The sequence below is a fragment of the Rhopilema esculentum genome, chromosome 20, assembly GCF_057945365.1.
Source record: "Rhopilema esculentum isolate cy_ngs chromosome 20, ASM5794536v1, whole genome shotgun sequence".
Taxonomy (NCBI): Eukaryota; Metazoa; Cnidaria; class Scyphozoa; order Rhizostomeae; family Rhizostomatidae; genus Rhopilema; species Rhopilema esculentum.
In genome coordinates, this window is record NC_142834.1 from 7202445 (window position 1) to 7227667 (window position 25223).

Consider the following 25223-nt stretch of genomic DNA (forward strand, 5'->3'; position numbering starts at 1 on the left):
GATTAAAACACGCAAAAAACGGTTTTTTGCACTTTAAAAATCGAAAACAGCCAATAAAAATTCTGCGACACTTTCAAAAAATCACTGATTTTTGGCTCGATTTTTTGAGCTATTGCTTGTTTTGTTTGAAGCTTGCGTTACTGAATAAACTCGATTTTTCCGAAAAGTGCACTTTTCAAATTTTCTCAAATTTGCATCGCAGCGACCGATCAAGCTCAAACCGGTAACTGCGGCGGCGGCCAAAACTTTTTCTTGAAAAACGATGTTTAATTGGTTTTTTAAAGGCAGGAAAAGTTTGTTAACGGGTAAATAAGCGTCCTATATTCGATTTAAATGCATTTAAGTGGAAATTCATTAATTTTGAACATTTCGACGGAATTGCCCCCTTGCTGCTAGCCGCCCGTCGTCTAATTGGCTTGTTCGGTGAAACAAGTATGGAAAAAATAGTTCCTTTCCACAATTCCTCTTTAAGCATCGCTATATCATATTTGCTGTTGAAAAATAAGAGAAGAATAAATTGTTTGTGATATTGATATCTTCGATTGCTCAATTTCAGTCTACGGGAAACGTCCTTCAAATTTGGATTTGGATCAAATTTGGTGTTTAATTGAAATTTAGAAAACAGGTAACGGGTAAGAAGCTTTCTAGATTCGATTTAAATGCATTTAAAGTGCATTTCATGACTTTTTAAATTTTCGATGCATCTGCCCTCATGTTGCTAGCCGCCCGTCGCCCGATCGGCTTGTTCGGTCAAAAAACTCTCAAAGCTGTCTGATTTTCACAGTTTTTGGGAATTTCCATTTCTTTTGTTCTAATCATTAGATCCTCAATAACTCGGCAAAAACAGGTCCTAGAATTACGGGAAACGGCTCAAATAAACGAGCATCAAACGGCCCATCTCATGGATGCACTCAAAAATTTGTAACTGTGATACTTTTTGAGTAAATGGCGAAAAACCCAAGTCTTTAGAAAATTGAGGAATCACAAGCCTATTGTTTTTACTGAACGCCTTCATGTAAACCTGAATCCCCCTCGCTCTCAGCCAAGTAAAAGTCGAATAACTTTGCATAAATCGGTCCTATTCGTCAAAATGAAATACCACAAGGACGGCCGCAACCTCCCGCACCCAATGGTGGAAACTAAAATTTGATACTGTATATGGTTTTGCCAATAATGCAACTTCTAGCTGAAACATTGGCCATTCAATTTCAGACAAAAAGCTCTCTTTGTGAAAACACTAAGAGGTGAGGGCCGGGCCGGCTGGAATATCAAATACCTTTTAAACGCAAAGCAGAAGAAATACACAGAAAATGAGCAATATTTATCTCAATCCATGCTACCATTCCAGAAAAGGACGTTTACTTTACCCTTTTGGATGAGCAAGTAAAAATTATTTTTCCTAAAAACCAACAATTCAAAAGATTCTCACTTCAAACAAAAGAAATTCAATAGACGATTTCTAAAGCTTCATCGCAAAATACTCTCTTAATTTGTTGAGAGTGGCAATTGACAAGGCCGAACTTAAAAGGAGAACATAAACAACCTATCAATGATGGGGAATGCTCCCGACGTAGATGGGCATTTGAGCACCGTTCATATATTCTGTTTCATATATTCAGTTCAGTTTCATATTTTAAATTCTCCACATACAATTTATCATAACAAAACTAATTAATACAAACAAATAACTAAACTACAATAATAACAATAATGCACCTAAAATTAATACAACATACAAATACCGAACAAAGAACAAGATAAATTGCATGGGGGGAATTACTTAAAGGAGGAGCTCTCTCAGTAGTTAAACTAATCGAGGAGAGAGCACCCCCTGTTTCAAAAATTTCTCATACAAATTTGATTATTTTAGGCATAAAAGAAACTATGGGCAGATGGTGACTTTCTATATCAATAAGTTTACAATCAACTTTGGTAATAGAGAGTCTCGAAAAGGAGAGTCTCGGAGAGTCCAATGGGACAAGGTGTTGAGTAGTTTATAAATATACACTTACTAAGGATTCAGGGGTGGGGTAGAAAAGAGGCTCGATTTTGCATTGACCCATGTTTCTCGCGATTGCAGAGGTTGTTTATCGTTAACTTAGGGACTCCTTTACACATTTTCCGACAATAAATGGCTCCAAACAGCAGCTTTCTATTCAGAGTTACCCTTACCCTACTTAATCTTCGGCGTTTAGGCGGCACAAAAGCTTCAAGGGCAAGGGCCTTTACAAAGGTGAGTGTGAGAAATCAAGTTTACATGCCATGGGGAAAGAAATTTCCTGCAACGTTTCTATGCATGGAAAATCTTCAAAACTGAAAACGATAACAAACTAGGAAAAAGTGTCTGTATTGGATTTCTGTATGGAGATTTGGTTCATTCGCTAAAACTTTTCTTCATCAGCGTTTGCCTCTTTGTTACTGATGCATCGACATCATCTTCTGTTGCGGCGTCCACTGGGTGTCTGCAGCATTCACCTAAAAATTTAATGAAAATGTCACTTTTGGCTGTAATGTCTTATCTTTTTAAATTGACAGATACACAGAGAGGTGCGGTCATACATGGTTATAAAGAGTGACTGTGCTGCTGGTTTCTTTGAGGTGCTTGCCCCATACGGCATTCCATTGCTAAGATTTAACGAAGACACTTCTATAAGGAGCAAAACAGAATCTCGTCTACATCAATCAATTCTGGAAAATTTTTAGCCATAAAAAGAGATTGGTTTACGTGCAAATCTGCTCACGAAGAAATTTGTTTTTAAAGAAGGAAATCCTCTTACGAAATTTAGGTTACGGCAGCTGACTCCCCTTCAAAGGCGACCCTCTAAACACATACTTCTTCCATTAAATATTCAACCTTCCTGAATATTTAATTTTATTGAACTTCTTCCTTAATTTGATGTTATAAAGATCATAGTTTGTTTTAAACAGCGAGGCTTGCAGAGACTGCTCACTTTTTTGTGTCGTTAGCAAAAAGAAGTTCGCAAACTCAGTTAAAGCTATTCATAAGCAAAGTTGGCAACTTCAATAAAGAGCTTAGAAGTCGTTTGAAAGTTTTTCTAATGATATCTCAATGGTCTTTCTGTTATGAAAGGTTTATTTGATGCATAAGTTTTGATGTAGCATTTGAAAGTTAGCCGGGAATTGAGCTCTTTGGTGGATCGAGAATGACCTAAAAGGAGTATTGGCGCGTGATTGGCTATTTAGTTTCGCCTCTCTAGTGATTTTCGATCCAAAACGTTGTTTTCGGTTTTCTGTGCAGTCTTGATATTAGCCATTGTCATTTGATCATTGTCATTGGTTGTATTTATAATTATTCGACCTTGATCATTGATAATTTTGCAAATAATCATCATTAGTGACAGTTTGATAAAAGTTGCGATTTCCTGCTTGTACAACAGTTTCTTGTTGCCTGAGATAATATTTTATCAATGATTTGCACGGCATTCAAGTTGTACCTGTATACCCAAGAGGCATCAATTCTACTGTGTTCTTGCGTAATCTCCCGACCCAATTATTCTGTGGATATACCTTTGTTTGAAGGTGGTCAACAGGGAGCAGCCTCAGTGAAATGGAACACATAAATATTGGAGTGCAAATTTATCTCTTTATAAAAAATTGCTGATAAAAATACGTTGTAAAAAACAAACAAAAATACAGCATAATTCACTGTTTGTAAAAGAAAATGTTAATGTGCTATACAAAAAATAACTGAATTTTGCTCCTCAAACAACATAAAAATTAACGAAACTAGCCCTGTGGAAAAGGGGTAGGGAAATTGAAAAAACAAAAATCAATATTCAACGTAGTATCTTCGGATAAATACCCAAGAAAACTCCCAGCTGGCTCTATAAATGCTCAAGCTGGCTAAATCAACGCCCTAGCTGGCTAAATCAACGCCCTAGCTGGCTAAATCAACGCCCTAGCTGGCTAAATTAACGCCCTAGCTGGATCAAAGAATGCCTTGGCTAGCTAAATGAAAGCCCTAGCTTGCTCTGCAAACGCTAAATCTGGCTAAATAAGCGCCCTATCTTGCTCTATAAACCTCCCGGAAAGCTCAATAAACATCCTAGCTAGCTCTGTAAACGGCTTGCTAAATAAATGCCCTTTCTTGCTATGAAAACACCTCTGCTGTCTAAATAAACGCCAGGAATGGCTAGAAAACGCCATATCTGGCTCAATAAACACCCCTTCTGGCTAAATAAACGCCCCTGCAGGCTAAATAAACACCCCTGCAGGCTCAATAAATGTCTGGACTGGCTGGCTAAATAAACTTCATGTAGGATAAATAAATGTCCTGTTTGACTAAATAAACGCTCCTGCAGTTTCAATAAATGTGCTGTCTGCTTAAATAAACGCCCCTGCAGGCTCAATAAATGCCTTGACTGGCTATAAAAACGTTCTGTCTAGCTAAATAAACGCCCCTGCAGCCCCTGCAGGCTCAATAAATGCCTTGACTGGCTATATAAACAATCTGTCTAGCTAAATAAACGCCCCTGCAGCCCCTGCAGGCTCAATAAATGTGCTGTTTGGCTAAAAAAAGCCCCGGCAGCTCGGCAGGCTCAGTAAATGCCTTGACTGGCTTAATAAACGCCCCTGCAGGTTCAATAAATGTGCTGTTTGGCTAAATAAACGCCCCTGTAGCCCCGGCAGGCTCAATAAATGTGCTGTTTGGCTAAATAAACGCCCCTGCAGCCCCTGCAGGCTCAATAAATGCCTTGACTGGCTATATAAACGTTCTGTTTAGCTAAATAAACGCCCCTGCAGCCCCTGCAGGCTCAATAAATGTGCTTTTTGGCTAAAAAAAGCCCCGGCAGCCCCGGCAGGCTCAGTAAATGCCTTGACTGGCTTAATAAACGCCCCTGCAGCCCCTGCAGGCTCAATAAATGTGCTGTTTGACTAAATAAACGCCCCTGCAGGCTCAATAAATGCCTGGACTGGCTATGTAAACGTTCTGTTTAGCTAAATAAACGCCCCTGCAGCCCCTGCAGGCTCAATAAAAATGCTGTTTGGCTAAAAAAAAGCCCCGGCAACCCCGGCAGGCTCAGTAAATGCCTTGACTGGCTTAATAAACGCCCCTGCAGCCCCTGCAGGCTCAATAAATGCCTGGACTGGCTATGTAAACGTTCTGTTTAGCTAAATAAACGCCCCTGCAGCCCCTGCAGGTTCAATAAATGTGCTGTTTGGCTAAAAAAAAGCCCCGGCCGGCAACCCCGGCAGGCTCAGTAAATGCCTTGACTGGCTTAATAAACGCCCCTGCAGCCCCTGCAGGCTCAATAAATGCCTGGACTGGCTATGTAAACGTTCTGTTTAGCTAAATAAACGCCCCTGCAGCCCCTGCAGGTTCAATAAATGTGCTGTTTGGCTAAAAAAAAGCCCCGGCAACCCCGGCAGGCTCAGTAAATGCCTTGACTGGCTTAATAAACGCCCCTGCAGCCCCTGCAGGCTCAATAAATGCCTGGACTGGCTATGTAAACGTTCTGTTTAGCTAAATAAACGCCCCTGCAGCCCCTGCAGGTTCAATAAATGTGCTGTTTGGCTAAAAAAAAGCCCCGGCCGGCAACCCCGGCAGGCTCAGTAAATGCCTTGACTGGCTTAATAAACGCCCCTGCAGCCCCTGCAGGCTCAATAAATGCCTTGACTGGCTATATAAACGTTCTGTTTAGCTAAATAAACGCCCCTGCAGCCCCTGCAGGCTCAATAAATGTGCTGTTTGACTAAATAAACGCCCCTGCAGGCTCAATAAATGTCTGGACTGGCCATATAAACGTTCTGTTTAGCTAAATAAACGCCCCTGCAGGCTCAATAAAAATGCTGTTTGGCTAAAAAAAAGCCCCGGCAACCCCGGCAGGCTCAGTAAATGCCTTGACTGGCTTAATAAACGCCCCTGCAGCCCCTGCAGGCTCAATAAATGCCTGGACTGGCTATGTAAACGTTCTGTTTAGCTAAATAAACGCCCCTGCAGCCCCTGCAGGCTCAATAAATGCCTTGACTGGCTTGATAAACGCCCCTGCAGCCCCTGCAGGCTCAATAAATGTGCTGTTTGGCTAAATAAACACCCCGGCAGGCTCAAGAAATGCCTTGACTGGCTATATAAACGCCCCTACAGCCCCTGCAGGCTCAATAAATGTGCTGTTTGGCTAAATAAACGCCCCGGCAACCCCGGCAGGCTCAGTAAATGCCTTGACTGGCTTAATAAACGCCCCTGCAGCCCCTGCAGGCTCAATAAATGCCTTGACTGGCTATATAAACGTTCTGTTTAGCTAAATAAACGCCCCTGCAGCCCCTGCAGGCTCAATAAATGTGCTTTTTGGCTAAAAAAAAGCCCCGGCAGCCCCGGCAGGCTCAGTAAATGCCTTGACTGGCTTAATAAACGCCCCTGCAGCCCCTGCAGGCTCAATAAATGTGCTGTTTGACTAAATAAACGCCCCTGCAGGCTCAATAGATGTCTGGACTGGCCATATAAACGTTCTGTTTAGCTAAATAAACGCCCCTGCAGGCTCAATAAAAATGCTGTTTGGCTAAAAAAAAGCCCCGGCAACCCCGGCAGGCTCAGTAAATACCTTGACTGGCTTAATAAACGCCCCTGCAGCCCCTGCAGGCTCAATAAAAATGCTGTTTGGCTAAAAAAAAGCCCCGGCAACCCCGGCAGGCTCAGTAAATGCCTTGACTGGCTTAATAAACGCCCCTGCAGCCCCTGCAGGCTCAATAAATGCCTGGACTGGCTATGTAAACGTTCTGTTTAGCTAAATAAACGCCCCTGCAGCCCCTGCAGGTTCAATAAATGTGCTGTTTGGCTAAAAAAAAGCCCCGGCAACCCCGGCAGGCTCAGTAAATGCCTTGACTGGCTTAATAAACGCCCCTGCAGCCCCTGCAGGCTCAATAAATGCCTGGACTGGCTATATAAACGTTCTTTCTAGCTAAATAAACGCCCCTGCAGCCCCTGCAGGCTCAATAAATGCCTTGACTGGCTATATAAACGCCCCTGCAGCCCCTGCAGGCTCAATAAATGTGCTGTTTGACTAAATAAACGCCCCTGCAGGCTCAATAAATGTCTGGACTGGCCATATAAACGTTCTGTTTAGCTAAATAAACGCCCCTGCAGGCTCAATAAAAATGCTGTTTGGCTAAAAAAAAGCCCCGGCAACCCCGGCAGGCTCAGTAAATGCCTTGACTGGCTTAATAAACGCCCCTGCAGCCCCTGCAGGCTCAATAAATGCCTGGACTGGCTATGTAAACGTTCTGTTTAGCTAAATAAACGCCCCTGCAGCCCCTGCAGGCTCAATAAATGCCTTGACTGGCTTGATAAACGCCCCTGCAGCCCCTGCAGGCTCAATAAATGTGCTGTTTGGCTAAATAAACACCCCGGCAGGCTCAAGAAATGCCTTGACTGGCTATATAAACGCCCCTACAGCCCCTGCAGGCTCAATAAATGTGCTGTTTGGCTAAATAAACGCCCCTGCAGCCCCTGCAGGCTCAATAAATGCCTGGACTGGCTATATAAACGTTCTTTCTAGCTAAATAAACGCCCCTGCAGCCCCTGCAGGCTCAATAAATGTGCTTTTTGGCTAAAAAAAAGCCCCGGCAGCCCCGGCAGGCTCAGTAAATGCCTTGACTGGCTTAATAAACGCCCCTGCAGCCCCTGCAGGCTCAATAAATGTGCTGTTTGACTAAATAAACGCCCCTGCAGGCTCAATAGATGTCTGGACTGGCCATATAAACGTTCTGTTTAGCTAAATAAACGCCCCTGCAGCCCCTGCAGGCTCAATAAATGCCTTGACTGGCTTGATAAACGCCCCTGCAGCCCCTGCAGGCTCAATAAATGTGCTGTTTGGCTAAATAAACACCCCGGCAGGCTCAAGAAATGCCTTGACTGGCTATATAAACGCCCCTACAGCCCCTGCAGGCTCAATAAATGTGCTGTTTGGCTAAATAAACGCCCCGGCAACCCCGGCAGGCTCAGTAAATGCCTTGACTGGCTTAATAAACGCCCCTGCAGCCCCTGCAGGCTCAATAAATGCCTTGACTGGCTATATAAACGTTCTGTTTAGCTAAATAAACGCCCCTGCAGCCCCTGCAGGCTCAATAAATGTGCTTTTTGGCTAAAAAAAAGCCCCGGCAGCCCCGGCAGGCTCAGTAAATGCCTTGACTGGCTTAATAAACGCCCCTGCAGCCCCTGCAGGCTCAATAAATGCCTGGACTGGCTATGTAAACGTTCTGTTTAGCTAAATAAACGCCCCTGCAGCCCCTGCAGGTTCAATAAATGTGCTGTTTGGCTAAAAAAAAGCCCCGGCAACCCCGGCAGGCTCAGTAAATGCCTTGACTGGCTTAATAAACGCCCCTGCAGCCCCTGCAGGCTCAATAAATGCCTGGACTGGCTATATAAACGTTCTTTCTAGCTAAATAAACGCCCCTGCAGCCCCTGCAGGCTCAATAAATGCCTTGACTGGCTATATAAACGCCCCTGCAGCCCCTGCAGGCTCAATAAATGTCTGGACTGGCCATATAAACGTTCTGTTTAGCTAAATAAACGCCCCTGCAGGCTCAATAAAAATGCTGTTTGGCTAAAAAAAAGCCCCGGCAACCCCGGCAGGCTCAGTAAATGCCTTGACTGGCTTAATAAACGCCCCTGCAGCCCCTGCAGGCTCAATAAATGCCTGGACTGGCTATGTAAACGTTCTGTTTAGCTAAATAAACGCCCCTGCAGCCCCTGCAGGCTCAATAAATGCCTTGACTGGCTTGATAAACGCCCCTGCAGCCCCTGCAGGCTCAATAAATGTGCTGTTTGGCTAAATAAACACCCCGGCAGGCTCAAGAAATGCCTTGACTGGCTATATAAACGCCCCTACAGCCCCTGCAGGCTCAATAAATGTGCTGTTTGGCTAAATAAACGCCCCGGCAACCCCGGCAGGCTCAGTAAATGCCTTGACTGGCTTAATAAACGCCCCTGCAGCCCCTGCAGGCTCAATAAATGCCTTGACTGGCTATATAAACGTTCTGTTTAGCTAAATAAACGCCCCTGCAGCCCCTGCAGGCTCAATAAATGTGCTTTTTGGCTAAAAAAAAGCCCCGGCAGCCCCGGCAGGCTCAGTAAATGCCTTGACTGGCTTAATAAACGCCCCTGCAGCCCCTGCAGGCTCAATAAATGTGCTGTTTGACTAAATAAACGCCCCTGCAGGCTCAATAGATGTCTGGACTGGCCATATAAACGTTCTGTTTAGCTAAATAAACGCCCCTGCAGGCTCAATAAAAATGCTGTTTGGCTAAAAAAAAGCCCCGGCAACCCCGGCAGGCTCAGTAAATACCTTGACTGGCTTAATAAACGCCCCTGCAGCCCCTGCAGGCTCAATAAAAATGCTGTTTGGCTAAAAAAAAGCCCCGGCAACCCCGGCAGGCTCAGTAAATGCCTTGACTGGCTTAATAAACGCCCCTGCAGCCCCTGCAGGCTCAATAAATGCCTGGACTGGCTATGTAAACGTTCTGTTTAGCTAAATAAACGCCCCTGCAGCCCCTGCAGGTTCAATAAATGTGCTGTTTGGCTAAAAAAAAGCCCCGGCAACCCCGGCAGGCTCAGTAAATGCCTTGACTGGCTTAATAAACGCCCCTGCAGCCCCTGCAGGCTCAATAAATGCCTGGACTGGCTATATAAACGTTCTTTCTAGCTAAATAAACGCCCCTGCAGCCCCTGCAGGCTCAATAAATATGCTGTTTGGCTAAAAAAAAGCCCCGGCAACCCCGGCAGGCTCAGTAAATGCCTTGACTGGCTTAATAAACGCCCCTGCAGCCCCTGCAGGCTCAATAAATGCCTGGACTGGCTATATAAACGTTCTTTCTAGCTAAATAAACGCCCCTGCAGCCCCTGCAGGCTCAATAAATGCCTTGACTGGCTATATAAACGCCCCTGCAGCCCCTGCAGGCTCAATAAATGTGCTGTTTGACTAAATAAACGCCCCTGCAGGCTCAATAAATGTCTGGACTGGCCATATAAACGTTCTGTTTAGCTAAATAAACGCCCCTGCAGGCTCAATAAAAATGCTGTTTGGCTAAAAAAAAGCCCCGGCAACCCCGGCAGGCTCAGTAAATGCCTTGACTGGCTTAATAAACGCCCCTGCAGCCCCTGCAGGCTCAATAAATGCCTGGACTGGCTATGTAAACGTTCTGTTTAGCTAAATAAACGCCCCTGCAGCCCCTGCAGGCTCAATAAATGCCTTGACTGGCTTGATAAACGCCCCTGCAGCCCCTGCAGGCTCAATAAATGTGCTGTTTGGCTAAATAAACACCCCGGCAGGCTCAAGAAATGCCTTGACTGGCTATATAAACGCCCCTACAGCCCCTGCAGGCTCAATAAATGTGCTGTTTGGCTAAATAAACGCCCCGACAGCCCCGGCAGTCCCGGCAGGCTCAGTAAATGCCTTGACTGGCTTAATAAACGCCCCTGCAAGCTAAATACATGTTCCTGCAGGCTTTAGAAATGCCTTGACAGGCTAAATAAACGCCCCTGCTGGCTACCTTAACGTTCCTGCAGGCTCAATGGATGCCTGGACTGGCTATATAAATGTCCTGTCTGGCTAAATAAACGCCCCTGCTGGCTCAATAAATGCCTGGACTGGCTGAATAAACCCCCCTAGCCTGCTCAATAAACGCCCCAGCTGGCTCAATAAATACCTTGGCTTGCTCTTTAAATGTTCAAGCTGGCTAAATAAACGTCCAGCTGGCTCTATGACTGATCAAGGTGTCTATATAAACGCCATATAAACGCCCTTGCTGGCTCTTTAAACACCCAAGTTTGCTAATTCTAATCCCGTAGCTGGTTCTTTAAACGCCCAGGCTGGCTCAATAAACCTCCTAGCCGGCTCTTCAAACGCCCTAGCCGGCTAAATAAACAACCTAGCTGACTCTGCAAACGCTCGAGTTTGCAAATTAAACGCCCAAGATGGCTCTATAAATGCTCAAGCTGTCTAGATTAGCGCCCAAGCTGGCTTAATAAACACCCAGGCTGGCTCAACCCGGGCCGGCTCAATCATTTTGAAATAAATGGAACGAATCTATCTACATAAGTTCTTGAATCTATCTACATAAGCAAAAGGAGTTCATTTTTGTATAGACAAAAGGAGTTTTTACTTTGTATAGACATTTTTACATCAGGACTCCATTGGTAACATTCTCATGTCCACTGCCTTGGCCATTAGTTGAATCTTGCAGAAAGTGATTCAATGAGAAATGGACTTGGTATTGCTCAAGGTCTCTACAGTTTCATTAAGGCTAACACCAAAAGACATGTAATTTCAAGAGAAAAGTTGAACATGAACCGGCATATAGATAAAAGGGACAAAGTGCAACACACTGGGCTTGCCAGTGCGAGTCAGTAAAGGCAGTGGACAGGACACTTATTTTCTTTGCAGGGATAAAGACCCCAAAACCTATCTAGAAAGCAAAGCTCTGTCCAATTGTTTCTACAATGTAATGGGTAAAGTTTTGGAAGAAATCTATGCACGATTTAGTGATAGTGAATATTACTTTGTATGTGCTTTGTTGTAATAGAAGCATCTGGGCCCTAAGCAAAAACTGCTACGAGACTTCTATTCACGGACAGCAAGATCACATTAAATGGCGTAGAGCATGTCAAACCCAATAGAAAAGATAAAAATGACAATTATTTTCTCGTTAGTTAGGGAGAACTGAGTTTTAGAGTTTCAGTTGAGGAGCTTTCAAAGTTTTCAAAAGTTATTTAAACTTGAGCAAAGCTTTACAGATCTGGACGTAAAAGTATCTTGGGCCCCTTCTGGTCGGGGGCCCTTGGATGTTTTCATTCACTGTGTCACGACACACTAGCCTGCCTTGAGGTATTACCTAGTGTGTCGTGGAAAATTCTCTAATTTCACTTAATTGGTCTATAGAAATGAAAAAAATTTATAACTATCCGCAAAAAATGTGCCGTGGGTAGAAAAGGTTGAAAAACGCTGAATCAAGGTGCTCTAAACTGTGTTACGCAAGCGTGAATGCTAATCCTACGATAGAAATCATCATAAAGGTTTGCTTCTTCTTCAAATAGATTATGAATTTCTGACTCTCTAGAAATGGAACACAAACTGTTCAATAATCACAGAAATAGGCAGGTAAGCAAAAAAGTGCGTGAATTGCTGAAAATGATGCAAATCTTGTTCACAAATGGATATCGATAAAATAATCTATATATTTGGTCGCTGTCGTGGAAGAGATTCGCTTATTTTGATGAAGATTTGTGAAGTTTTGAAAATGCCTATAACATTATTTTTATTACGTTGCATTTTAATCATTTATTGACTAATATTAGAAGCTCACATCTGTTAAAGTATACTCCTAAAATTTTTAGGCGTTATCATTTTTCGGGCAAAAAAATTTCAGCCCCCCCCCCTTCCTGAACTCTCCCCGTACACCTATGTCCAGCACTGCATGAAATCTCCTTAGACCCCAAAAAGGAACAAATGTCCGCCTTTCTCCGTTCTCTCACAACATCACCTAACAATTAGAGGGGTACCAGGTATACACGCTGAATCGCGCTATCACGCGTGAAATAGCTGCAAATCACGCTTTCACAGTACTGGAATTTTTTTTCCACGATCATGCTCTCTTGAGCCTCTCTGAATTTTTTATACCTTTCTTACAATAGTAATTTTTGTTGGCAGAGCAATCGGCATTGGGATCTCTGAATAAACGAGACATTTACTTGCTCTGGTACTGGAAACCAAATTTTCTACATGTAAAAACGAAAGCACTTCATTTCGAAATTCGCTTACAGCATTAATTTTCACGCAATCACGCATGTGTAATACTGATTTACAGGTCACTCACCAGTGTCTATTCACGCACTCAGGCATAATAAAAATTTGTTTTACGAATTCAGGAATCTAAAATAGGCGGATCACGCAATAATGCCAAATTACCTAGTACCACCAATTAGATAAGATTGGGGATTGAAACATCCAAGAAAAATATGGCAGAACAAGCAATGCTATCTATCGCTGAAGAGATACAAACAAGAAGAATAAACTTTATCTTATTCAAAGTGAGAGTGGAATTAGAATAATTCAAAGATAAATTTAGCAAAAGGTACATGGAACAGGGGCAACAAACCTCGTTTCAAAAAGTAGAAGGGTCACGTTGGAGAATCATCCACTTTAGCGATCTAAGGGAAAAGTTTTCTTAGATTAGATAAAGGATTGAAAAATCGAAGGAATTGATGGCACAACAAGCATTGCTGTCTATCAACAGAGAGACACCATTGAGAAACATAAACTTTATTTAATTCAAAGTGAGATTTTAATCAAAACAATTCAAAGAAAAAGTTAGCCAAAAGTGCAAAGAACAGGGACAATAACCTTGTTTCAAAACGTAGAAAGGACACGATGGAGAGTAATCGTCTTTTCAACATAGGGTAAGCGTTCTCTTCGATTAGATTAAAGATTGAAAAATCTAAAGAAATAATGGCATAACAAGCATTGCTGTCTATAAATGGAGAGACACCAACGAGAAACATACTTTATATAATTCAAAGTCAGAGTGTAATCAGAATTTTTCAAAGAAAAGTTTATTCAAAAGTATAAAGAACAGGGACAATAACCTTGTTTCAAAACGTAGAAAGGACACGATGGAGAGTAATCGTCTTTTCAACATAGGGTAAGCGTTCTCTTAGATTAGATAAAGGATTGAAAAATCGAAGGAATTGATGGCACAACAAGCATTGCTGTCTATCAACAGAGAGACACCATTGAGAAACATAAACTTTATTTAATTAAAAGTGAGATTTTAATCAAAACAATTCAAAGAAAAAGTTAGCCAAAAGTGCAAAGAACAGGGACAATAACCTTGTTTCAAAACGTAGAAAGGACACGATGGAGAGTAATCGTCTTTTCAACATAGGGTAAGCGTTCTCTTCGATTAGATTAAAGATTGAAAAATCTAAGGAAATAATGGCATAACAAGCATTGCTGTCTATAAATGGAGAGACACCAACGAGAAACATACTTTATATAATTCAAAGTCAGAGTGTAATCAGAACTTTTCAAAGAAAAGTTTATTCAAAAGTATAAAGAACAGGGACAATAACCTTGTTTCAAAACGTAGAAAGGACACGATGGAGAGTAATCGTCTTTTCAACATAGGGTAAGCGTTCTCTTCGATTAGATTAAAGATTGAAAAATCTAAGGAAATAATGGCATAACAAGCATTGCTGTCTATAAATGGAGAGACACCAACGAGAAACATACTTTATATAATTCAAAGTCAGAGTGTAATCAGAATTTTTCAAAGAAAAGTTTATTCAAAAGTATAAAGAACAGGGACAATAACCTTGTTTCAAAACGTAGAAAGGACACGATGGAGAGTAATCGTCTTTTCAACATAGGGTAAGCGTTCTCTTCGATTAGATTAAAGATTGAAAAATCTAAGGAAATAATGGCATAACAAGCATTGCTGTCTATAAATGGAGAGACACCAACGAGAAACATACTTTATATAATTCAAAGTGAGATTTTAATCAGAATTTTTCAAAGAAAAGTTTATTCAAAAGTATAAAGAACAGGGAAAATAAACCTTGTTTCAAAACGTAGAAAGGACACGATGGAGAGTAATCGTCTTTTCAACATAGGGTAAGCGTTCTCTTCGATTAGATTAAAGATTGAAAAATCTAAAGAAATAATGGCATAACAAGCATTGCTGTCTATAAATGGAGAGACACCAACGAGAAACATACTTTATATAATTCAAAGTCAGAGTGTAATCAGAATTTTTCAAAGAAAAGTTTATTCAAAAGTATAAAGAACAGGGACAATAACCTTTTTTCAAAACGTAGAAAGGACACGATGGAGAGTAATCGTCTTTTCAACATAGGGTAAGCGTTCTCTTCGATTAGATTAAAGATTGAAAAATCTAAAGAAATAATGGCATAACAAGCATTGCTGTCTATAAATGGAGAGACACCAACGAGAAACATACTTTATATAATTCAAAGTCAGAGTGTAATCAGAATATTTCAAAGATAAATTTAGCCAAAAGAAAAGAGACAGGAACAAAAGCCTTGATTTTAAACGCAGAAGAGACACGATGGAGAGTCGTCGACTTTTTCAGTCTAACGTAGGAGTTCACGAAGATTAGGTTAAGCATTAAACATTCCGGGAAATAATGGCACGACAAGCATTACTGTCTAATATTTGAGAGAGAGTAACAAGAAACATCAATTACAAGGTAAGATTTTAATCAGAATAATTCAAAGATAAGTTTAAAGAAAGGTACAAGAGATAGGTACAGCAAACCACTTCTCAAACGTAAAAGAGACAGGTTCAAGAATCATGGACTTTATCGATCTAAAGAAAATGCTTTCTCAAATTAGATCAAATATTAAAACATCGAAGGAATAAAGATGGCAAAACAAAAGAAGCTTTCTGTCAATGGAGAAACACAAACAAGAACACAAACTGTATCTATTTCAAAATAAGATTTTAATGAAAATAACTCAAAGAAAAATTTAGCCAAAGGTACAAGGGACAGAGACAATAATCCTTGTCTCAAGGCGTGAAGGAGACAGGTTCGAGTATCATGGACTTTATCGATCTAAGAAAAAGTTTCACAAATTAGATAAAAAAATAAAACATCGAAGGAATAAAGATGGCAAAGCAAGAAAAGCTTTCTATCAATGGAGAGACACAAACGACAAACACAAACTTTACCTAATTCAAAGTGAGAGTATAAACAGAATAATTCAAATATGAATTTAGCCAAAGGTACAAGGAGCAAAGAAAAACATTCCTTGTTAGAAAACGTAGAAGAAACACGTTGGAGAATCATCGAAATTGTAGATCTAAGGTAAGAGTTGACTTAGTTTAGTTTAAGGAATGAATCATCCCAGGAAAATATGACAGAACAAGCGATGCTTTCAGGAAATGGAGAGACAACAATCAGAAACATAAACTTTATCTGACTTAAGATGAGAGCTTTATTGGAATAATTCAAATATGCATTTAGCCAAAGGTACAAGGGGCAAAGACAACAATCCTTGTTACAAAATGTAGAAGAAACACGTCGGAGAATCATCGAAATTGTCGATCTAAGGTAAGAGTTGACTTAGTTTAGTTTAAGGAATGAATCATCCCAGGAAAAGATGACAGAACAAGCGATGCTTTCAGGAAATGGAGAGACAACAATCAGAAACATAAACTTTATCTGACTTAAGATGAGAGCTTTATTGGAATAATTCAAATATGAATTTAGCCAAAGGTACAAGGGGCAAAGGCAACAATCCTTGTTACAAAACGTAGAAGAAAGACGTTGGAGAATCGTGGACTTTATCGATCTAAGGAAAGATTAACAATTAAAATATCCAAGGAATATATGGCAGAGCAAGCAAAGCTTTTTATCAATGGAGAAACATCGATGAGAAACATAATTTTTATCTAATTCAAAGTGTGAATTTAAGCAGAATAATTTAAGGATAAGTTTAGACAAAGATATAAGGGGCAGAGACAAGAAGCTTTTTTTCAAAACATATGGAAGACCGATTCAAGAACCGTGGATTTTATAGAGAAACAAAAGAGCAGAGACAACAACCCTAGTATGAAAACGTAAAGGAGACAGTTTCGAGAATCGTAGTCTTTATCGATCTAAGGAAACAGTTTTCTTAAATTTGATCATAGATTGAAATATCGAAAGAAAAAAGATGGCAGAAGAAGAAAAGCTTTCTATCAATGGAGAGACACCAGCGAGAAACATAAACTGTGTCTTATTCAAAGTGAGAGTTCATTTAGAATAATACAGAGATAAACTTAGCGAAAGTTACAAGAGGTGGAGAGAGCAAACCCTCTTTCAAAACGTAGAAGGGACAGGATAGTGAATCATCGATTTAATCGATATAATGTTATAGTTTACTTAGGTTAGATTGAGGATTGAAATATCCAAGGAAGAGGTAGCAGAATAAGCAATGCTTTCTATCAATGGAGAGACACCAACGAAAAAAAACTTTTTCTAATTCGGAAAGAGAGTTTATTTAGAATTATTCAAAGATAAATTTTGCGAAGGTTACAGGGGACATGGACAACAAACCTTCTTTCAAAACGTAAAAGAGACACGACTGTGAATCATCGACTTTATCGATCTAAGGTAAGAGTTTACTTAGATTCACGTTACTCGATGTAGAGTAAGCATGGATGAAGTACATGCTGCAGTGCAGGTGATTCAAAATTGGCCGTAAAATGCCAAATAATTGGTAAACGCAGCAGGTATTCGCCATTTACCAAACATTTTCCCGTTACCAGAGGGTAAGGAAGGCCAAATATCGTGGATGCAAAAAGTTCTGATTGATTTTACCCTTGCCTTAAGCCTATCTATCTATTTGCAAAGTCAAAGCTTTTCGCTTGGATATGTTCATTAGGTTAGCTACTTCAGCTACTGTACAGTGGATGAACCCGAACCCTAATTTTGGCCATAACCACCCAAAGAATCATAAAACAATTTTACCTATCTCTACCTACATTTAAATCAAAAGATCTGGGTTTGAATACTTCCGTTAGGTCAGGTACTCGAAAAGTTATACGTTAAAACAACATGAATATTCAATCGTACAATAAAGCACGTTGCAATTTTTCCTTTCTTCTTTTATTGACCTGTTTTATTTTAGCATAATGAACATATCTCCAGTTCTCAATTAGTTCTTATTTATATTCTGTAGCAAAATTTGTAATGTTGGATCTTGTCTCGGAAAACTAGCCCCATTTTTACAAAAATTCTTGTTCAGGCGAGGCTATATAGCCCCTTCACTATATCCCCTCTTAGATAAGGAGGAGGGCTTCTTTCTTTTTAGAACATATGATTTCAACTCTTGGAACGATACTGGTTATGACGATCATAGCAAATACTACTTTATCCGGCATTCCAATTCTTTACTTGGATTGAATCAAAAGAAGTGACGTAGATTCACTATGGGACTGGAGTATGCAACCATACCATTTTCCTTCCGGGTCGGGGTGTTCGTAGGGGGGAGAGGTGTAGATCATGACCAATGATTCACAGATATTATAATAAGAAAAACAAAATGGAAAGTCAATCAGAAAAAGCATTTAGCACGACCTCGAAGAAATTTGGTTACAGTAGTTCGAGGCGAGAAAATCTAAGCACTACATCGCAATTCAATGAAAGAGGGATTAAAGCATTGTAATTTTCCCGAATCACTGGGATTTTGTATTCAATAAGTAGGGTCGAATGAACAGGTTTTCCTTACAGCCGGCTGATTGACTGCGTATTTATCAGAAAAATTAGAAGAAGAACTCTATCAAAATTTTTCAACGAAGCTTGTCCGCTTAACATCAAACAGAACAGGTTTAAAGATGTCGTATCTACTTTCTGATAAGACAAGCTAAGAGCAACACTTTGAAAGAAAATAAGAGAACAGATTCGATTACCTCACTTGAACGCAATCAGCCAATTCCCTTCATCCAGGCATCTAATGTCTGCTACTTGTCGAAGCTTTGCGCTGCAGTACATATTCCAATATTCCAATATCGAACAAATTTCACAAGTTCATAGATTTAGTTGATTTATAATGGTTAAAAGTTTGTAGAAGTCACAATAGAGCACCATCAAGTAGGCCATCTTGGATAGTATAAACCTTCGAAAACACTGCCGAATTCATTCCAGAATGCCAGAGCGGACGATATTATCCTCAAGTCTCCATTAGCATCATCAAAACTTTGTTATGCACCATACTTAATATCTGGTTTATAATTCAGAACATTAATTATAAAACAAATGGATTGCTTACTTATATTCTACGAAAACCTGGGATACTCAAGGGAGATTCAATTTGAATGAACCACAGGTAGTCCAAAGGGGAAACCAACAATTAAAAATATAAGCGGGAGAGGTGACTCTTGGGAGTTAACAGGCAATTGCTCCTCCAAGCTGGCAAGAGCTGCATCCAGGTAACAAATATTCTTTAGGAAGAATGATAATCTATCGAAAGGAACAATTTCTGACTCATTCTTTTCTCCAAACAACTTGCTTCCACCGATAAACCACATGCCTTGATGTAAAGATATCCCATAAAAATACATTAAACACCATTAACAAGAAAAGCTGCGTGACGGCACTTGACATTTCAGAGTGAAACGTGAACTAATATAGGGAACACAGAAAGAAAAACATGACACTTTTCTCTAAAAGTATGCCTCATAAAATCTCGACCAAGCTACAAGTGTCTGAGCGCACAGTCGTGTATGCGAAATCTAAACAGAAGTAATTTACCTTTTACCAACCCTACAAGACTTTATGTCTTGTATTTTTAATAACATGAAGTTAATGTCATCATGCAAGTTTCGTGAACTTTGTTGGAACTGAGTTACGAAAAAGTTCTTAAGACAATTTTCATTCAAGACCTCACAGTTGCGTGATACAAGTACTTAGACAATGCAATTAAATTAACATTTTGTTGTGGTAATCATAAAGTCTAAAAAGTTCAAATCAAACGAAAATATATCTTACAATAAAAGCATTATCTATATGCAGAGATTATGTAATGAAACTATCAGGAATCTCCTGAATTTAAATACCCAATCGAAAATTTTGCAAAAACAATAGTTATCATATCACCTTGCCTTGATAAGAATTGATGAGGGAATGGCCGTTGCCATTGAAAGTATTTCAGGCTATTAAAGCCTTTTGGATCCAAACCAACCGCATGAACCCTTATGGCTCTCCCAATCAGTTAAAGGGCCTTCATCAAAGCTGTCAGGTATCCTGAAGCACGCCCCACTCAAAAAGTATTTGAAGTCCAGCTATCTTATGTAATATCAAAGCATGTCTCGTTTGGTGCAGAGGTGACCAGAGACACCAAAGAACCATATAAGATATGTATTCCTTTCTTTTAAGAGGGACGAACGTTGAAATTTGATTGAGATATTCATAGCCCACCGAGCAGATACTCAAAGAATCTTCAAGATTTTCAAAAACCTGCAGAAAAATACAAAAAACACAAGCTGCGTTAATAAATCTGTTTTACCAAGTATTTCAAAAAAGAAAATGAAGAAAAATTTACAATTACTGATCTGACTACGCCGTTAATTGTCCATCGACATATTTTCTTCATTGCTATGATTTGACAAATGTATTTTGATTTTATCACAGTTCTGTGTTAAATACAAAGGTTCTCCATTCAATTTATTTATGTGACATTCTTCGATTTTCCCTTGGAAACTTGCCTGTGAAAATAGGACCCTGTTGTTGACAGTCGACAGTTCTGTACTGCTAAAGTTGACTGAAAAGGCTTCTTTGGTATTGGTATTGCTTTTCCGAGCTACGGGAAGAAACATTAACTTGTCATTCTTTTTAAATCATCTCAACTAACAGTACAAAGAACTTTTACAGAACTTGCAGCTTTACAAACATGGATAATACGAGTTCAGGTCACATAGTTTTAAGAAGATATGAATTTAAAAACGTCTTCGAAAAAAGCAAATATTTTACAACATGATATAATGATTTGTCAGAAAAGCTAAGATTTTTCAACAATTAAAGAGGCGATAATTAATTATAAAAATCTACAGAATAAAACAAAAACGCAAGCTGCTCATTAATGAATCTGATTTAATATATATATTTCAATAATGTAACGGAAAATGAAGAAAAATTTACAATAATTAACTGCCTATATGGATCCACATATGGACTTATAATGGATCCACAACTGGGTATATATTTTCCATCGTTCTTTCGGACTCTTATTCTGACGTTTTATAATCTAAGGAGTGTAAGACGAAAAAGCTTTTAGTAGTATGTTTGTAAAATGTTTTTTTTCAAAGCCATTGCCAAGTTCTGTGCCGCCAAAAAAATTGCTCAAAATATGAATTCCAATGAGCATTGTGCTGTAAAAAAAATCTAGAGAGTTCTTCAAGCTTGGAAAGTTGATGATGGCATGTATTCATGTCAGTTATTTTAGGCATAGATAAGTTCTAATTAATTTAGCTTTATGTGAAAATAATCATGAATATTAGCAGAAACATTATCAGTAAGAGAGTTTCTTATCGGGAGAGTCTTTGAATTTCACATTGGCCATATTTAAGGAAGTAACGTTTCTATATCAAACTTCTATATCACAAGTAAACTCTACAGATACGGCAAATATTTTTGTTTAATTAAATTCCTAGGTTAAGGCAGATAGTCTCGATCTTTTGCAATAGTCATGCAGCTCAATTTTTGTAAGAGTGTTGTAAAGTAGAGACCACAGTTGTAAGCAGTTGTTCAAGAAACTGTTCTCATAGATGCGAGACGTTTAAGATATTTCTTTACCTTCTTCGCGAGCTTTAGCTTCCTTCAGAAGGCATCTGACTAAAGCCTCTTCTGTTTCTGAGGAGGACTGAAGACCGATGGCTCCAGGTTGGTTCTTGTGAACTTCATGCGATCTTGCGACGGGAAAGTCAGATACAGCTCTTGATGATGAAGGCTAAAAGGCAAATTTCTATCAAATGATGTGCTATGCTATCAAAAAGACAAATATGCTTAGGAAAATAAGAAAAGGGAAAGACTTTAACATAGCAACATGCTTTGGATGACTTAAGCCAATATCCAATTTCAGGAATGCTAGAAGACAAAATGATAGAAAATATTCGACTGAAAACTAAGAAGATGTAGCCTGTGGGTGACCTTGCAAAAGGAAATACCCTGAATAATCAATACAGAATTCTAGTAATTCAAATCATCAAATGTAATGAATGTTTAATGAATAAACCGGCTAGTAAATAGATAATACACTGAAAGCGACTACCGTGACTGGCAAGCCTCTTTTAACCAGTTAGCCCCCCCCCCCCCCCGGCTTTGCTCAACACTCTGCAGTGCCTGTATCGTTCCCGTCAGACTTTGCAGGAGGGACGAGATTCTTTGGAGCTTTTGTCTTATCCACTTGTCAGCACAAGTGAGAAAATATATCATATGGGCATGTGCATTAGGGTGAAGGCAAAGTTTACATCTCATGGCGCTTTATTCAATCAAAACTATTTCACATCATGGTTACATAAATAAAAAATCAACCAAAGTTTCATTCTCATTTTTCTCGTGATATCCTCTTTACTCAGAATTTTCTCCGTCTTTTTGCTAGAGGCAGGCTAACTTTCATAAGAGCAATAAAGGATGTTCCCACCACATTATAAATCAAGCAAAGTCAAAATAGCGCCATCGGTTATAACTACGCGCGTGCAGATGATGCAAAATTTGGAAGCAAGCGGTGTGGGGCTTCAGTTAAATTCTTGTTCATATCCCCAACAAGACTGTGACGAAGAGACCATTCAAGTAGACAACTAAACAAATAGAATTGAAAACTGCACAAACAGCCGAGGACATGTAACCAAAAACCCGCAAAAAAGGTTCATAACACTACCGTAAATCAGTGATTCCCATTATCAGCCATAGTCGGAAAGTCTAAAGGTTGAGGACTTTATTAGAGAACACAGATGTCAATCCCTACAAAAAATCGATTTGAAATTAGTGTCAACAGACCTGACTTGCAGTACCCCTGTTGTTGAGGACACTGAGGGCCAAACGATCTTCTTTTAACCTTTTTTCTTTGGCTCTCCTGTTTTGAAACCAGACACGAACACGATCAACAGGAAGGTTTACTTTCTTTGCTACTTCCTTTCGCGTTGAAGCACTCGGATAATTATTTCCTTCAAATGTTGCTTCAAGAATCGTCAGCTGATCTGAAGAGAAGACTGTCCGTGGTTTTTGTCTCCTTAGGTACAGTGAGGGATCTATTGAAAAAGAAATATACAGATAATGCGTAAAATATTTTTCGTAAAAAATTTAGAAAGAAATATATTACCTCTTAAAAAATCCATATAAGCAGAAGAAAGTAGAGATTTGCGCAAAATGAGACCTGGCAGAAGTAAAATATTTATATTTGTAGCAATTTTTAGGCTATCCCTTTATCAGCAGATGAAGGAACTCTACAAAAGTGTTCTACACATAAAATCAGATGAAAGAATATAGCTAGAGAAGGGCTAAGAACTTTAAATCAAGAAAAATAATAATATTCGGATTATAAGATTGAATACACTATAAATCTATCAAGGTTAACAATTAGAAAGTTTTTATGATGAAACATATATAATGAAAATTAATGTAAATTTATCCGCCTGTGATAAAGTGCTCGATGCCGTAGATGCGTGTTGATCGCATTACCTTGGAGAAGTAGCTTAGTCTTGTCCTAGTCCATGCACCAAAAAAGTGTATTATATGTTTTAAAGAATTATATTATATGAAGTGTATTATATTATATGAAGAAATATATGTTTTAAAGCTCTAGTTTTTCAAGCAAGCAAAGCAAGCAAAGCAAGCAAGCAAGCAAGCAAGCAAGCAAGCAAGCAAGCAAGCAAGCAAGCAAGCAAGCAAGCAAGCAAGCAAGCAAGCAAGCAAGCAAGCAAGCAAAGCATAGGTTAAAAAATCTTAGCCATTTATCAGGAAAGTAATAATACATTATGATTTTAGTGTCTGGTGTTCAAATGTACATTCAAAATGAACGTGTGGTCAAAACAAGACAAAAGGAGCCACTTCACACTCACCAAAAGTAATGTAGTCGCCACATGCACCGTTCATAAAGTTATGGTAGGGTGGCATATATCCGTAGCAAAGATGCGGTTGGAAAAAATGGTGTCCTTGCAATGGTATTTGGACACCTCTTCCTGATTGCTGGTTGTTCATCCAAGTTGCATCCTGTTGCATAGCTAGTCCTGGAAGTTGTGATCCGGTTGAGCTCTGAGTAGACTTGGAGAGAGCACTGCTGACAACGGTGTGTGCATGCAGATTTGGTTCTAACGATTGCTTGCTTGCACTGGAACAACCAAATATGCCTAAGCTCTGGCTGACTTCTATCTGGTTTTCCGTTGCTGTTTCCTTCGCACTAGATATTTTATCTGTTATTTCTGAATTCTCCATCTCGTTTATTCTCTCAAAGCAATTTAATTCGTGTCCTGACGCTAAAGTCAAATCATTGAACTGATATACAAGAATAAGATTTCTCTAATTTAAATTGGACGCTTCTATGACGTTACATCCAATTCATATGACGTACGAATTAAATACTTATTCCTATCACTTGTTCATTTTAATAAATGAGGTATTTTCACCTGAAATTGTCTGATAGTCGTCTTAAATGAATTCGTCAGGTTTTCACAAGGTTACAAACTTTTAAAAAACACGGGGATAATTAAAGTGATTATATTATTTACAATATTTCTTACTTTTCAACCATAAAGTTGACATCGATAAAGGGAAAATAAAAATTATACGTTTATCACCGTAATACAGTTAGCGATTGCAATCCATTTCGAAACGCGAGAGAGGGGGGAGCGAATTCGATAGAAAAAACCGTTAGAACGCATCGCGTCAGATCGAAATCTTCCACGAGAATGGATACAGTTGAAACCGATCGAGTTTCGAATGAGCCACACGAACCTTATCAATATACAACGGCAATTTCCTTTGCGTTAATCGGGCAATCACACCAGAAGAATAAAAGCAAGCAAAATGCAGAACCAAGATTGGACTGATGGATTCGTCCAAGTATTAGAAACAGGAACTGCTGACTTCTCCGGTCGAGGCATTAATGTGAATCCGCGTGGAATTTCATCTGGGGGACGATCCGTTGAAGGAGATAGTCCAGGGCAATGCCTGATATCTATATCAAATTTCAACTTCTATAATGCGACTGATCCAAAAGGAATGATGCCCGCAGGAATCAATTTAAACAATAGTTGCAGCTTTAAAGCAAGAGGCATTCCTTCAGATCTGAAGAGCGATCAGTATTTTGCAAAAAATTCACAGAACAACCTTTTTGGGATCTCTGGTAACTAATAGCTCAGATGATGTCATCTACCTAGTTAATTGTTTATTCTTGAAAAATCAGATAAAATTAGATAATGACAAAATTAAAGTCTTCGCCCAAATTTAAATTGTAGTTATGATATGATGTGGTTTTAGCTTTTGGATCCACAGTTCATTTTCAAGATATCAGATGTATTAAGAAACTGAAATCCAGTGTTGGGAACAAACGGACATACCTATTTGCATCGTTTTGCCGAGCATGCGTTTCTAAAAATTACGATGCCTTCACTCACAGTTAAATGCTATGAATTTTTTAATTGATCTATAACTCTCTTGACTGCGATGACTTAACACTTTCGTGAAGTTAATGCTTTTCAATTTGTTACAGGTCA

At 39.5% G+C, this 25223-nt stretch overlaps 1 protein-coding gene across 2 annotated transcripts; it reads right to left on the minus strand.

The window, feature by feature from the left end:
* Nucleotides 1-20: 20 nt before the first annotated feature.
* Nucleotides 21-25148, minus strand: LOC135687357 (uncharacterized). Of its 2 annotated transcripts, XR_016144976.1 has the most exons (5): nucleotides 23571-25148; nucleotides 22510-22760; nucleotides 21307-21460; nucleotides 18426-20314; nucleotides 21-2475 (listed from the first exon to the last, which is right to left on the minus strand). XR_016144976.1 is itself a non-coding variant. In XM_065203901.2 (4 exons), the coding sequence occupies exons 1-4, from the start codon at nucleotides 23941-23943 to the stop codon at nucleotides 20079-20081; spliced, it is 1014 nt and encodes a 337-aa protein (XP_065059973.2). In that variant the 5' UTR covers nucleotides 23944-25148; the 3' UTR covers nucleotides 16996-20078. The 2 variants fall into 2 exon arrangements, 1 of the variants encoding a protein (XP_065059973.2); XM_065203901.2 differs by lacking the exon at nucleotides 21-2475 and having other exon boundaries at nucleotides 16996-20314.
* Nucleotides 25149-25223: the final 75 nt, after the last annotated feature.